General features: G+C 42.0%; 1 protein-coding gene across 2 annotated transcripts in view; it reads left to right on the plus strand.

Annotated features, from left to right (window-relative positions):
• Positions 1 to 12,815, plus strand: part of EXT2 (exostosin glycosyltransferase 2) — a 93,622-nt gene that overhangs the window by 49,241 nt on the left and 31,566 nt on the right. For both annotated transcript variants that reach the window (XM_074150034.1, XM_074150033.1), the window contains exon 9: positions 3,284 to 3,473. In XM_074150034.1, the coding sequence (XP_074006135.1) occupies positions 3,284 to 3,473 (190 nt within the window). The remainder of the gene's footprint in view (positions 1 to 3,283; positions 3,474 to 12,815) is intronic.

A 12,815-nucleotide genomic window follows, 5' to 3' on the forward strand; every position in this document is an offset into this window, starting at 1 on the left:
TGTCAGCCCCTTGTCAAAGAAAGGTGATGGATGATCAATCCTGTGTTGTTGTTTGCTCTTCTCTCTGAGAGCGAAAGTTCCCATGAATTTCTGTCAAAAATCCTAATAAAGATGGGACTGGAGCAAATGCTCCTTCACCACTTGGTTTCTTGAGCAGTGACTGGGAGAACCCATCCCTGTGTCATTATCCATTTCATGCTTTGCTGCTATAATGGAGATTTAATTAGGTTGCTGTTGAATTAATTGCCTGTATGGTTTGCTTTTCCCAAGCAGAAATCTGGAAGACTTTAGCAAATTATGGAGGCTTGAATTTGCCTGATTTCCTGCAGCAAGTGGGGTCAATAGGTCTCAGACTGTAGACACACTCTTCAGGCAGGCAGCAGGGGGTTGGCTCTTAATGGCACTTGAGAGATGCTTAATTGCCTTTTTGAAATGTTTTTCTCAAATGAGAGGCTTGGTTCTCCCATCCATTAGTGTGTGTCTACAGGCTTTTCCCTCCTTCCATCATCCTTTAGTAGATGCAGGAGCAAAAACACCTCAAATGTTGCCTTATTTTTCCTATGTTATAACCAGCAGGGGAGAATTTTCATGCCTTTCTGAAAGCAGTAAAAGTTGGAATTTAAGTAATGTCCCCAAAACTTAAGTTTTTAAGAGAAAGCATCGTGATTTTCCAGGCACGTTTGCATGTGCTTGCACACGTACACTTGTATTTTTTTTCTGTAAGTACCTACAATAGTCTTATTGTAGGTGATAAAGATGGTGTAGATGATAAAAAAGGAATAATAATTTTCCACGGTTATTTTTTCCCCGGGATATTATAGCAAGTAATTTGTTAGGAAATGCTGTGGCCAGAGAGAAAAAGTTGCTAGATAAGTTTCAAGTGGGACCCACTGATTTAGGTGGCAATACTCACCCGTAAGTAGTAAATACAGCATTGTCCATAGATTTCTCTACCCGTTACTACTTCTTGTGGGGCAGAAATGTATGATTTTCTTGGCACTCTGCTGAGCGTGATGTTAAACCTCTGCCTCAAGTATTAATGAAAAGAAGTTTCTGAAAGTTGTTTTAAGAAGCTGCTCGACATTACAAGGGTCATTTGGGTAACAGCAGTCTTGGGGTGGGGGTTGTGTGGAAACAAGCCCGTAAAGCTTTAATGAGATGGATTATGCTCTGGTAACATTTAGATTGTGATTTGCTGTAGGAATTATTGAAGCTGGAGGAAAATCAGAGGGTTGTCCCCATCTGCCACCAGTCTTCTAGTAAAGTTAGCAAAAGTATGTATAAAAGCTTTAATTTTAGAAAATGTAATAATCTGAAAGCAGATTTGTCTCTGCACATACCAATTGCTAAAGCAAGGGATCTATATTTTGTGGATTATTGAGTGTAGTCCTCTGCTGTCACAGGTAGCCACGAACCGAAATTCCATATTCTGATGTTACTATTTCTATATCATCCTATTACTCCTCTTGGGTGAAAACTAGAATTTCATGCTTTCCATTAGGAACCTCACAGACAGTTTATGTTGAACGCTACCTGTACCGGACTCGATAAAGCTGGAGACTAGTCCTTCTTTCCAATTATTTCAGGAAGCCTGCTAACGGGTATCCTGCTGACAGACCCATGCCTGGAACGTACCTTTAGACCATCCTGGATAAAACAGGGATAAAAAAAGTTTCTGCGTTTCACCTATTTATCCCTCCTTCAGTGTTGATGTGTTCATAGAAGGAAATCATACTCGTATCGTATGTTTTTTCTCCTTTGCCAAAATGGTCAAAATGTTACGAACTCTTGTAACAGGCTCTCCATTCTCCGCGTCCTTGGAGTTAACTCTAGTTAGAGGGGTCTAACCACTAAACGTGAGGAGGGTAATTGTTGGGTGTATAAAGCAACCCGAAGACTAAATCAGGAAACGGAAAATTGCAAAGTTTATTTCCTCCAAATATGAGCTGATAACTTTTGAGTCTGTAAAACTTGCTTTCCTCCTGATAAATGCAGGCTTGTGGTGTGAGTTTAGTTGGAGATTCTCACAGTATTTCTGTAAACTGCTGGCAGTTACTAAGCTCTTATTTTTTACAGGCTTATAGTTTTTACAGGCTAGGATTCAAGACTTCCCCGCAAAACACCATCACTCGCTTTCTGCTTTCCCAACTCCCCTTTTCACCTCGTCCCAAAAGGTCTTGTTTTTTCCCTTTGCTTCTCTGCCCAACCCTTGCTCGAAACGTCAGCTGGAATGGAAAAGTTGAGACTGAAACGTTGGCGCTTTCATTCCTGTCGAATGGTCCCTTCTCTGCTTCCTCCCCCACGTTGGCAGCTCCGAAGGAGGTTGGCACATTTCAGGGAGAATTTCGTTGTCTGCCTTGTTTTCTGCCAGTGGAGCCGACTTCCTTATGCTGGCAGGGTATTGAAGTAAGACCTTTAAAGTCTTAAAAGGGATGCCCTCATTAAAATTCACAAGGAGTAGATAACTCTCTGAAATTCATCTTTGCATCTCATGCCTTTTTTTTTTTTTTTTTTTTTTGGATTCTCTTCTCTCTCTCGGTAGGTCAGTTACACAGTAAGGACAGGATTTGGTCTATCTGGGAGGTTTAGATTGGATATTAGGAAGAATTTTTTCACCGAAAGGGTAATGGAGCATTGGAACAGGCTGCCCAAGGGAGCGGTGGAGTCGCCATCCCTGGAGGCATTTAAAAGCCGGGCAGACGTGGTGCTGAGGGACATGGGTTACTGGTGGGTTTGTCAGTGTGAGGTTGATGGTTGGACTCAGTGATCTTAAAGGTCCCTTCCAACCTGGGCTATTCTATGATTCTATGTTTTTGCTGCATTGGTTTTGTTGTTGTTAACTCTTTCTCTTCTGAAATTGTAGTACTGATTAAGTTTATCTTTGGTTATTGAGCCCTGACTATAAATGTCTTGAAATAGTGATTAGTAAATAAGAGTTGAATCACGCTGGCTTGCTTCAAAATTCACCGTGGCTTTCGTTTTCTACAAATCTATTTGCCTCTTCCACTTTATTTTTTTACGTAAAACCCCTTGTTTGCAATGTTACAGCTAGGCAAAAATGAAAATTGAATTAAGAAAGAGATTGGAATAGAGGTTTTGAGAAATTTGCTGAAGTCCACTTTTGCCAGAATTGGAAAGTCAACCTGCCTGATCTGAGCAAATTCCAAACCTGATGGTTAGGTCCTGGCTACGTGAATGACTCCCTACTGTAATAATTGCTCCCACTGCTGTGTTAATTCAAGTTAATCAAATTGTTTTCCTGTTCTCTTGTTTTCCTTTGCAGAAATGGAGTAGTGTGAGCAACCCACTCTTCCTTCCCCTGATCCCACCTCAGTCCCAAGGGTTCACAGCCATAGTTCTGACCTATGACCGGGTGGAGAGCCTTTTCCGAGTCATCACGGAGGTGTCCAAAGTGCCCAGTCTGTCCAAATTGTTAGTCGTCTGGAACAACCAGAACAAGAATCCACCCGAAGGTAAGACCCCGTGGTGGGTAGAAACTGGGGGTAGCCTGCCTGCTTCTGCCTCGTAGTGAATGACCTCTCTTCTGCTTCATTAATGTGTCTTCAAAAATAATTTCGTGGTTACTTTCAAAATAAATAAATTTGGATTTTTTTTTTTTTGTGGCAATGTTTCTGAAAGCAAAATGAGAAAAGCCAAAGTAGATCCAAAGAAAAAAGCGTACCAGTGGTTGTGCTGCTAACTTCTGGATCAAAGCTAACAGAGGCAATAGTTAGAGAAGCATGTCTGTCCTTTATTTTGGGGAGTGAGAAGGAGATGCCATTCTTTGATTTGTCGATGATTGGGTTTATTTCTCTGTAGACACTGTCTCATCATAGTGAATACTGCTTCTGCTGGGCTGTTTTCTAGGGCAAATGTGATTCAAAGCAGTTTGAATGCTTGGAGCTCTAAAACAGGTGAATCTTTTGATTCATGAAAGGAAAACTTGGGACATTTTGGGTGTCTGAAAGCAGTTCCCGCATCACCAGAATATCTTGTGAAAATGGTACAGCTAGCCCAGAAAGACAAGACATATGTGCCTTTGTTTAAATGTTTCCGTTTCCAACACATATGATACTATGTTCCTTTTTATAGTCTTTATGAATAAATCTGGTGAAGTCTACATAGTATTTTATTTTTTTTTTAATTCATGGTTATTGTAAAATGAGGCCACATTCACAGACCATTTCCCAAATGATTTCAATGTGCCGCTTTTTGGAAGGCGATTTGGTTTCAAAAGTATATGAATAACTCCGGTGTAAACTCGGTGCTGTAAATCTCTGAATTTGTTTAATTTTCAGTAGCTGAGGTGTGCTTTGCTGGCGTGGGGAGCTGCTGGCCTGACACGCTGCCCTGCTGTATCCCCTCGTGGTGGGACCTCGGTCGCAGGCTGCCCACTCCTCACATCTTTACTGCCCATGGTTTCAAACCCAAGATCCTAATTCCATGGTTTTGTCTCCTGCTGCTCTGTCTCCCAGCAGCTCCCTTTTTGTGCCATGTGTAGGAAGGTCACTCGACTTGGCCTCCCATAACCCTCTCCAGAGCCAGGCAACCGCTCCAGCACTGCTCATTTTATTTCCGTGCTTATTCCTTCCAGGGATGAGCTGCTTCCAAGTTCTGAACACTAATACTAAAATCCTGAGTGTTGTTTCGGGCAATAAAAGCCGCCTTTTGTCATTCTGGATTGAATATTGTAGCTATAGTAGCTCTAAATTACTGTGTTTCCTATGTGCTGTACGTAGGAATCTGTCATTTTTATCTGAAAACGTGATGATTTTGTGGGAGAAGAAATGTTGCCTTCTAGGAATACGTGTTCAAAAAAAAAATGCTATAATTGGTGATACAGAAACTTGTGGATTCTTCTGTAGTGAATGATGTGCGTCGTTAGGACTCCTTGCTTTGTAATTCTTTTTCCAGAGGCTTCAGCTCCTGCTGTTTTCCCCTCTTCGAAGATAGCTATTCTGCATAGCAGCAAAATACAATGTAAAAATCGATTCCATACCGCTTCTCCCAGTTTACTGTCTTCTAAAAGCTTCTCAGAGCCAAGCTATTGCTGCCATTCACTTGGTTCATTTGCTGTTTTGTCAGCTTGCTCCAGCTTGAAGCAGAGTAGCTTTGTCATTTGCTTTAAAAAGTGTTCTGTACTACTGCTGTGCTAAACACCTCCAGTTCAGTGGCTTATTAGATGCTTTGCAGTCCTTAAGAGTAAGAAGTGTTACGTAAAAATCTATGATAACTGGAATTTTTACAGTGAGAAGGTTTTTTTTTCTCTAAAAGCAAAAATGCTTAGTGTTATATTCGGTTATGGGAGCCCTGAATGTGGGTGGATTTAGCACAAATGGATTGTTTCCACATTTCCCTTGAGTGAGTCTGAGATACAGGAGAGTCCAAGCAAATAAATCATTGGAACGATCTTTTTGGCTAAATCATTCTAATAATCTTGCATGCAGAAATTCTTGAAAATTAAAGTCTGTTTAATTTTTTCCTGCTTCAATTGCCACTGTCATAAACTAGGTTCAAAACAAATAAATAAAAAAAAAATCCTTTGCCTGTAAGAGCTAAAATTGTGGATTTGAGAGCCCAGTTTTGCCCTTATGTGAGCCTAAGCATTGCATTGAAGCAAATAACTATTTGTTTCTAGTGTCCCTTGGCCCTTTATTGCTCTTATAATCATTGTAATCTCTTGGCCTATGGCTAGAGAGGGGTCAGTTTGATTAAATTAACTTGTTTTATTCCAGATCCACGCAGGGCATTCCACTTGGCTCTTCAGCCGGTCTCTCGTTCGCTCCGTCTATTAGTGATCCTAATCCTTGGACTTCAAAGCTTCTGCTGTTTATAGCCTGTTAAAGCCAGGAAGTTTCTGATGGATTAGAGCAAGGAATGAGTTTGAAGTTTGTAATGTGCACCACCGTCACTGATAAAGTCTGCTTTATTACCCTACAGTAGTATCTGCACTTTTATGGCTATTCGCTTTTAATTGGTTATAGTAAAGCCCGGGCGCTTAACCTTCTGGAGCTGTATTTCCTAGTCCTTTCCATCTAAGGGACACGTTTCGGTCCAGAAGGGAATCTTGGCTTTTGTAGTTGCGACCCTTTGTGTGTGTGTGTTTCATTTTGCACGTGGAAGTGTGAGGGCTGGGTGAAAGACATCCAAATTGTCTGCCTTAGTCATTAGGTGCGGTAAATTGAGACCTAAATATAGGGCTCCTGAGATGTAGCTGACGTGGTGCCACACAAATAACGACATGTGGCTGCTCCTTTCTTTCCAGATAAATATTAGAATCGAAAATGACATTGCTATCGAAGCAATATGGATTGGAAATAGAGGGAATCTCTTCCTAGGAATGGTGTGTTTTGAAGTACGTGCACATTCTAAAATTCATGTTGGTTTGAGGGGGTTTGTTGTTTTGTTTTTTTTTTTTAAATGGACTTGTAAATAATGCCTTTATATAATGAAACTCAGCAAACTCAGGACTTAAGAGGAAAACGGAATGGAAATTAAATATTCTCTTCTAAATCTTGTACAAAATTGAAGATGCTGCACCCCTCAACAAATGCAACATTCCATAAGATAAAAACCCCTTTTTTGCTTGTTCTCAGCATTTAGTAAAAGTTGAAGTGAAAAGGTCTATTTGTCCGCAAGATCTGAAAAGGAATTAATGGTGATTTTTGTCAGACAGTTGACAGGACTGACCTGCGGTTGCTCTGCCACCGGTGCTGCCGAGCATCCCCCAGTGCGGAGAGATCCCAGTAAGAGGTTGTAACTGGTTTCGGCTGCTGCGCTAGGGGATGGGACCGGGTATGGGGAGTGCACAAAGCCTATGGAAAACAAACTCCTTGCAAATCTCTGCCTGTCAGGGCAGACGCAGCTCTGATACGACTGACAAATCTTTTGCCACATTGGCTGATAATAAATAAATAAAGCAACTGGTTAATTGAACACCTGGCTGGAAAGCTTTCCCCCAAAGAACATAGAGTTTAAAGTTGGAGAAAAGTGGCTACGTGTATATGGGCTAGAAATCAGTAGCAATTTAAAGAGTGTCCTATGAGTTTGCAAGGACCACTCTCGTAACTTAATATGTTTGAGAGCGACGTGTGCAAGCCCGTGCTCATCGCTCTGTTTCCTTTAGAATCAGTGAAAAGAAACCAGCAGCTTCATCTAGCCTGCGTCAGGGATTTATTTTAGAGTGAACTAAATCATCCCTCCAGAAGTAACCCCTTTTTCCTCCTCTGGTGCCTAAACACGGTGAAGGACACATATAGGCTGTCTCACAAGGTTCTTGAGAAAGAAGCAAAAATTAATGAGTGCTAAAAACCCCCTTGTTTCAATTATTTTTCTTGAGCCACTAGTTCTTTTGTGTCTGGTTAGTATTCCAGCTAATTTTTGCCTGCTGAATGGGAGCAACTCGTTTCTTACTGTGCCTCAATTTCCATGTCTATAAAATGAATACAACAATATTGTCTTAGATAAAATGCTTTGAGATCTATGGTTTAAAACTACTATGTAAGGAGCGTTATTTGTGGCGTTATTATTAGGTAGATGTTGAGATTTCTAATTAGAAAGCTAGTGTCTACTTTGAAATCAAAGTAAAATATAAATACATTAAAATGTAAATAATAAAGGAAACTGCTTTTTAGAGGTTTAATTTAACCTGAGTACCTTCAAAACACTTAAAAAAATGTTTGTGTCCTGGCGATATAACTGGTAAATTAACTGCTTGTTCCTGTTTTACAGCTTTAGAAACTGGTGTATACAGAGGTGAAGTCTTCACTGTCATTAAGTAAATCAAGTTTAGGGTAAGGAAGAGATTCAAGAAGGTCCTGTGCTTTGGCCTTTATTTCATTTAGTTGAACGTGGGTCCTTGCCGTAGGTTCACTGAATTTCACTGAATTTTTAGAGTTGGAAGGGACCATAGAGATCATCTAGTCCAACTCCCCTGCTGAAGCAGGGTTGCCTAGAGCGTGTTACTCAGGACTGCATCCAGGTGGGTCTTGAAAATCTCCAGAGAAGGGAACTCCACAACCTCCCTGGGCAGCCTGTTCCAGGGCTCTGTCACCCTCACTGTGAAGAAGTTTTTTCTCATATTTGAGTGGAACCTCCTTTGTTCCAGCTTGTGCCCGTTGCCCCTCGTCCTCTCACTGGCAACCACTGAGAAGAGTCTGGCTCCCTCGTCCTCTCACTGGCAACCACTGAGAAGAGTCTGGCTCCCTCCTCCTTCAACCCATCCTTTAGATACTTATAGGCATTAATAAGGTCTCCCCTCAGCCTTCTCTTCTCCAGGCTAAAGAGTCCCAGCTCTCTCAGCCTTTCCTCATCAGGGAGATGCTCCAATCCCTCAGTCATCTTAGTTGCCCTACGCTGGACTCTCTCCAGTAGTTCCTTATCCCTCTTGAACTGGGGAGCCCAGAACTGGATGCAGTATTCCAGTTGTGGCCTCACCAGTGCAGAGTAGAGGGGGAGAATGACTTCCCTCGACCTACTAGCCACACTCTTCCCTATGCAGCCCAGGATTCCGTTGGCCTTCCTGGCCACAAGAGCACACTGCTTGCTCATTGTCATTTTGCTGTCTACCAGGAGCCCCAGATCTTTCTCTTCAGAACTTGTCTCCAGCAGGTCCATGCCTAACCTGTATTGGTGCCTGACATTCTTCCTCCCCAGGTGCAGGACCCTACACTTTTCCCTGTTGAACCTCATGAGGTTCTTCCTTGCCCCGCTCTCCAGCCTGTCCAGGTCTCGCTGGATGGCAGCACGGCCCTCCAGGGTGTCAGCCACCCCTCCCAGTTTGGTATCATCAGCAAACTTGCTGAGGATACACTCTGTCCCCTCGTCCAGGTCACTGATGAGTATGTTGAACAGGACTGGACCAAGTATTGACCCCTGGGGGACACCACTGGTTACAGGCCTCCAGCTTGAACCTGTTCCATTAATCATTACCCTTTGGGTCCTGTCACACAGCCAGTTCTCAATCCACCTCACTGTCCCCTCATCCAGCCCACACTTCCTTAGTTTTCCAATGAGGATGTTATGGGAGACAGTGTCAAAAGCCTTGCTGAAGTCAAGGTAGATGACATCTGCTGCCCTCCCCTCATCCAGCCAACCAGTTATGGCATCATAGAAAGCTATCAGATTGGTCAAACATGATTTACCCTTGGTAAGCCCATGTTGCCCACTTCCAATAATCCCCCGCTGTTCATCTTGTTTGGAGATGACATCTAGAATGAGTCTCTCCATTACCTTCCCAGGGACGGAGGTGAGACTAACTGGTGTGTAGTTCCCAGGGTCCTCCTTCTTGCCCTTTTTGAAGACTGGAGTGATGTTGGCCTTCCTCCAGTCTTCAGGCACCTCTCCTGTTCTCCATGACCTTTCAAAGATGATAGAGAGTGGCCCAGCGATAACATCTGCCAGCTCTCTCAGCGGGTGCATCCCATCAGGGCCCATGGACTTATGAATGTCCGGTTTGGCCAAGTGATCCCGAACCTGGTCCTCCTCTACTGGAGGAAAAACTTCCTCTCTCCATACCCTCCCCCTTGCCTCCAAGGCCAGAGATTCATGAGGGGCAGCCTTAGCAGTGAAGGCTGAAGAAAAGTTCTGTTTGAGAGATGTCATAGACATAGGTCTGTGTAAAGGGGTGGAAGCTTCACTGTGGTTTTTGAGGTCACTGCTGAATCCATGTGCCAAAGCAGGGACGCTGTGATTTGGGTGAGACAAGGGTCTCATCTTTTGCTTTTGAACTCAAAATATGAGCAGTGTCTTAGGAAAAAAAAAAATAATCTCCAACTGCAACAGATGAATGTATGAGCAACACAGATGTCTTCTGCAAAGATTTTGAAGCTTTCAGAGTGCTTACGAGGGTAAAAACGTGTGAAATTACATGTGAAATAGCAGAGAGAAAATATCACATAAAATGATAATTTTAATCTGGAACCTTACAGCTTCATAGAATCATTTTTCTGATCTTAAGTGCTCTCTGGATTTAGAGGATGTGATCTCTTCTCTGTGTCTCTGGCTGAGTTTTGTGTATATTCTCAGCCATACAGGGTATGCAAGAAGCCTGTCAACCCAGCAGTAAAGTCAGCAGGCCCATGACTGCATGGATAATATTAATAAAAAGATTAAAAGCTGCGAAATATTATGGGGGAAAAAAAGTTGGTTTTTTTTTTCTCACTCGCTCTGCATCCACTAAAATAAACTTTGTGGTCCAAGTGTCTGCTGCTGGGAATATTTGCATGGACAGGATGTTTCTGCATTTTCTTCATCAGCCAAACACTTTTTGCCCTTTTGTTTGTATTTGTCTAAATTGCTAGTTCTGAAATTCAAGCAAATAGTCTGTGATTGAAATTTCCACCGATGTTTCATCACGTTTGTTGCAGACAGTTCAAAAAACCATTTTGCCTACCACATAAAGGGTATAAAATTGTATAAAGGCATTACTGTTGGTAAATACATGAGCAGCTACAAATGGTGTGTGGTGGCTTGATTCCTTTTTAGGTTCAGTTTTATTAAAATGGAAAGTGTGTTTTAAGGGACGTCTACTTTCTGTGTAGTTGTATTGGTGGCGGTTCCCGGAGCTAACGCTGCTGATGAACTTGGAATAAGATACAAACTATAAGGCTTAGGGGTATCGCTGCAATAATCTTCCCTGTATTTCCGTTTGATGCTGTTAACGGACATACTCGTTTAAAAGCCTGAGGTTAGAAACCTGAGTTTCTGGTGGATTGCTGTATATTAAGAAAGTGTTAACTTCTAAAAAAATCATCAAAACATCTTCAATGGCAGGGGTTTTTTGCATACTGTGCTTTTAATAGTCAGCACTGGTAGGAATGTTTTGGGTTTCTTTTAATTTCTCTTTAGGTTTTGAGTTAATTTGGCTTCTTGGCTATGGACTTAATGCCGTTTTCCTTGACCAGCTATAGAACTAATTAATAGTGGGTTTAGTCTTCCATGAATCATCTTATGAACATTTTGCAATGTTATTTCCCAAGGAAGTCTAGAAATCTGGCTTAACAAACTCAGCTTCACAAAGCTGGGCTCTAAATAATGTCTTAGAAACCAATATTCTCTTTTGTTTTATATATATATGTGTGTGTATATATATATGTGTGTATTATATATATATAAATATATGTGTGTGTATATATATATAAAATTATGTGCATTACCGTAGACCAATAGAAAAATCATAATGTGAGTAGAAAACAGCTGTTTTGAACAGATAGTTCTAAGTTGAAACAATTGAAATGCCTGGACAGACTTTTTCAGGCAGCTGTTGTTGAAGGAATTGGGGAAATAAATATGTGTAAGATACTTGATGACGTTGTTTCTGACAGGTTTTTGAAACTTCAGATTCCAGCTAAGTTCTGCCATTGGCTCTTTGAGACTGAAAAAATACTAGTTAGGCTTCCGTCATCCATGTTTGGGGACCGCTGTGGACCGATGAGAATAGCATCAAGTCAAAGGTTTTATAAAAGATGAGGTATGAGAGCTGAGCGTGGTGTGTGGGATTCTGTGCAACTGCAGGTACATAGAGAGGAGCGTGTTTAGAGCTGTTTTTCTGCCAGTTTCTCTTGATTTTGGTCTACCTTGCACAACTGCACGTTTTTCCTTTTAACAAGTCCAAGTGGGCTTCATAGAAGTTGTGGGAAGCCTGAGCTTAATATGAATTAATACTTTGGTGCCAGGTTATCAGCAGTCATGAGTTATTCCTAAATGTTGTTACTGAGGAAGTAAAACAGGAAAAACATGTCTAGATGAGCGTCTTTGAGCTTAAAAATGCCATTATTTTAACCAATACAGGGATCTTATTTTAATTTGTCGTATTGCTCTTAACACTGGCGAGCATTCAGTCCTTGCCATCAAGCATATGCTGTATTTCCAGCTCCTCCTCGTTATCCTTACCTGCTGCTTCCAGTTGCAAAATCAACAACCCATCTGCGTTCGAGTATCGCTTGCTATTTTTGAACTCCATACTACTTGGAACGGGTCTCCCTGGAATATTGGCCAGCTCTGTAGAGCAGCTATATCGATTCTCACTTTCCCTAGAATCATAGAATGGTTGGAGTTGGAACGGACCTTAAAGATCATCGAATTCCAACCCCCCTGCCCTGGGCAGAAACACCTCCCACCAGACCAGGTTGCTCAAAGCCCCATCCAGCCTGGCCTTGAACACCTCCAGGGATGGGGCATCCACAACTTCCCTGGGCAACCTGTTCCAGGGTCTCCCCACCCTCGCAGTAAAGAATTTCTTCCTAATATCTAATCTAAATCTCCCCTCTTCCAATTTAAAACCATTACCGCTTGTCCTGAAACTGGAAATGGATGGTTAATAATTAGAGCAAGTCATTTCCTATATACATACCCTCCCATCTGCTGACTAGATGGATAATAATGCATCTCCTGCTAGAGGACTCCTTCGGATGCTGTTAACTTCCCAGTTTGAGAAACAGGGATGTGGAGAGTGATGCCGTTTAACGTGACGGTGCTGTTTCTCTTTGAAAAGAGGCCAGAGGCTCCATGGAAATATCACTCTCTTTAATGACCTCTCTTTTATGTGTGATGTAACAGTTCGTTTAATGCTGAGAAACAGCGCTGGGTTTCAGACGAAGAATTCATTTTTATACATAAGCATTTTGCAAGCATATGTTACTTATGTTTTTGTGACAGGCATCTGATGGCCAGCCTGAGGAGGTGGGGAAAGGGAAAGGGTGTTTTGGGTTGAGAGGGTGTTCCTTTAGTTTGTGGTGAAGTTGCCTTTTGTGATTGTCCTCCCTTCTCTTCCTTACGTTTTTCGTGTAATTCACTGGGAGCTGTAGCTGAGAAAT

Source organism: Numenius arquata, chromosome 6, assembly GCF_964106895.1.
Source record: "Numenius arquata chromosome 6, bNumArq3.hap1.1, whole genome shotgun sequence".
NCBI classification, from domain to species: Eukaryota; Metazoa; Chordata; class Aves; order Charadriiformes; family Scolopacidae; genus Numenius; species Numenius arquata.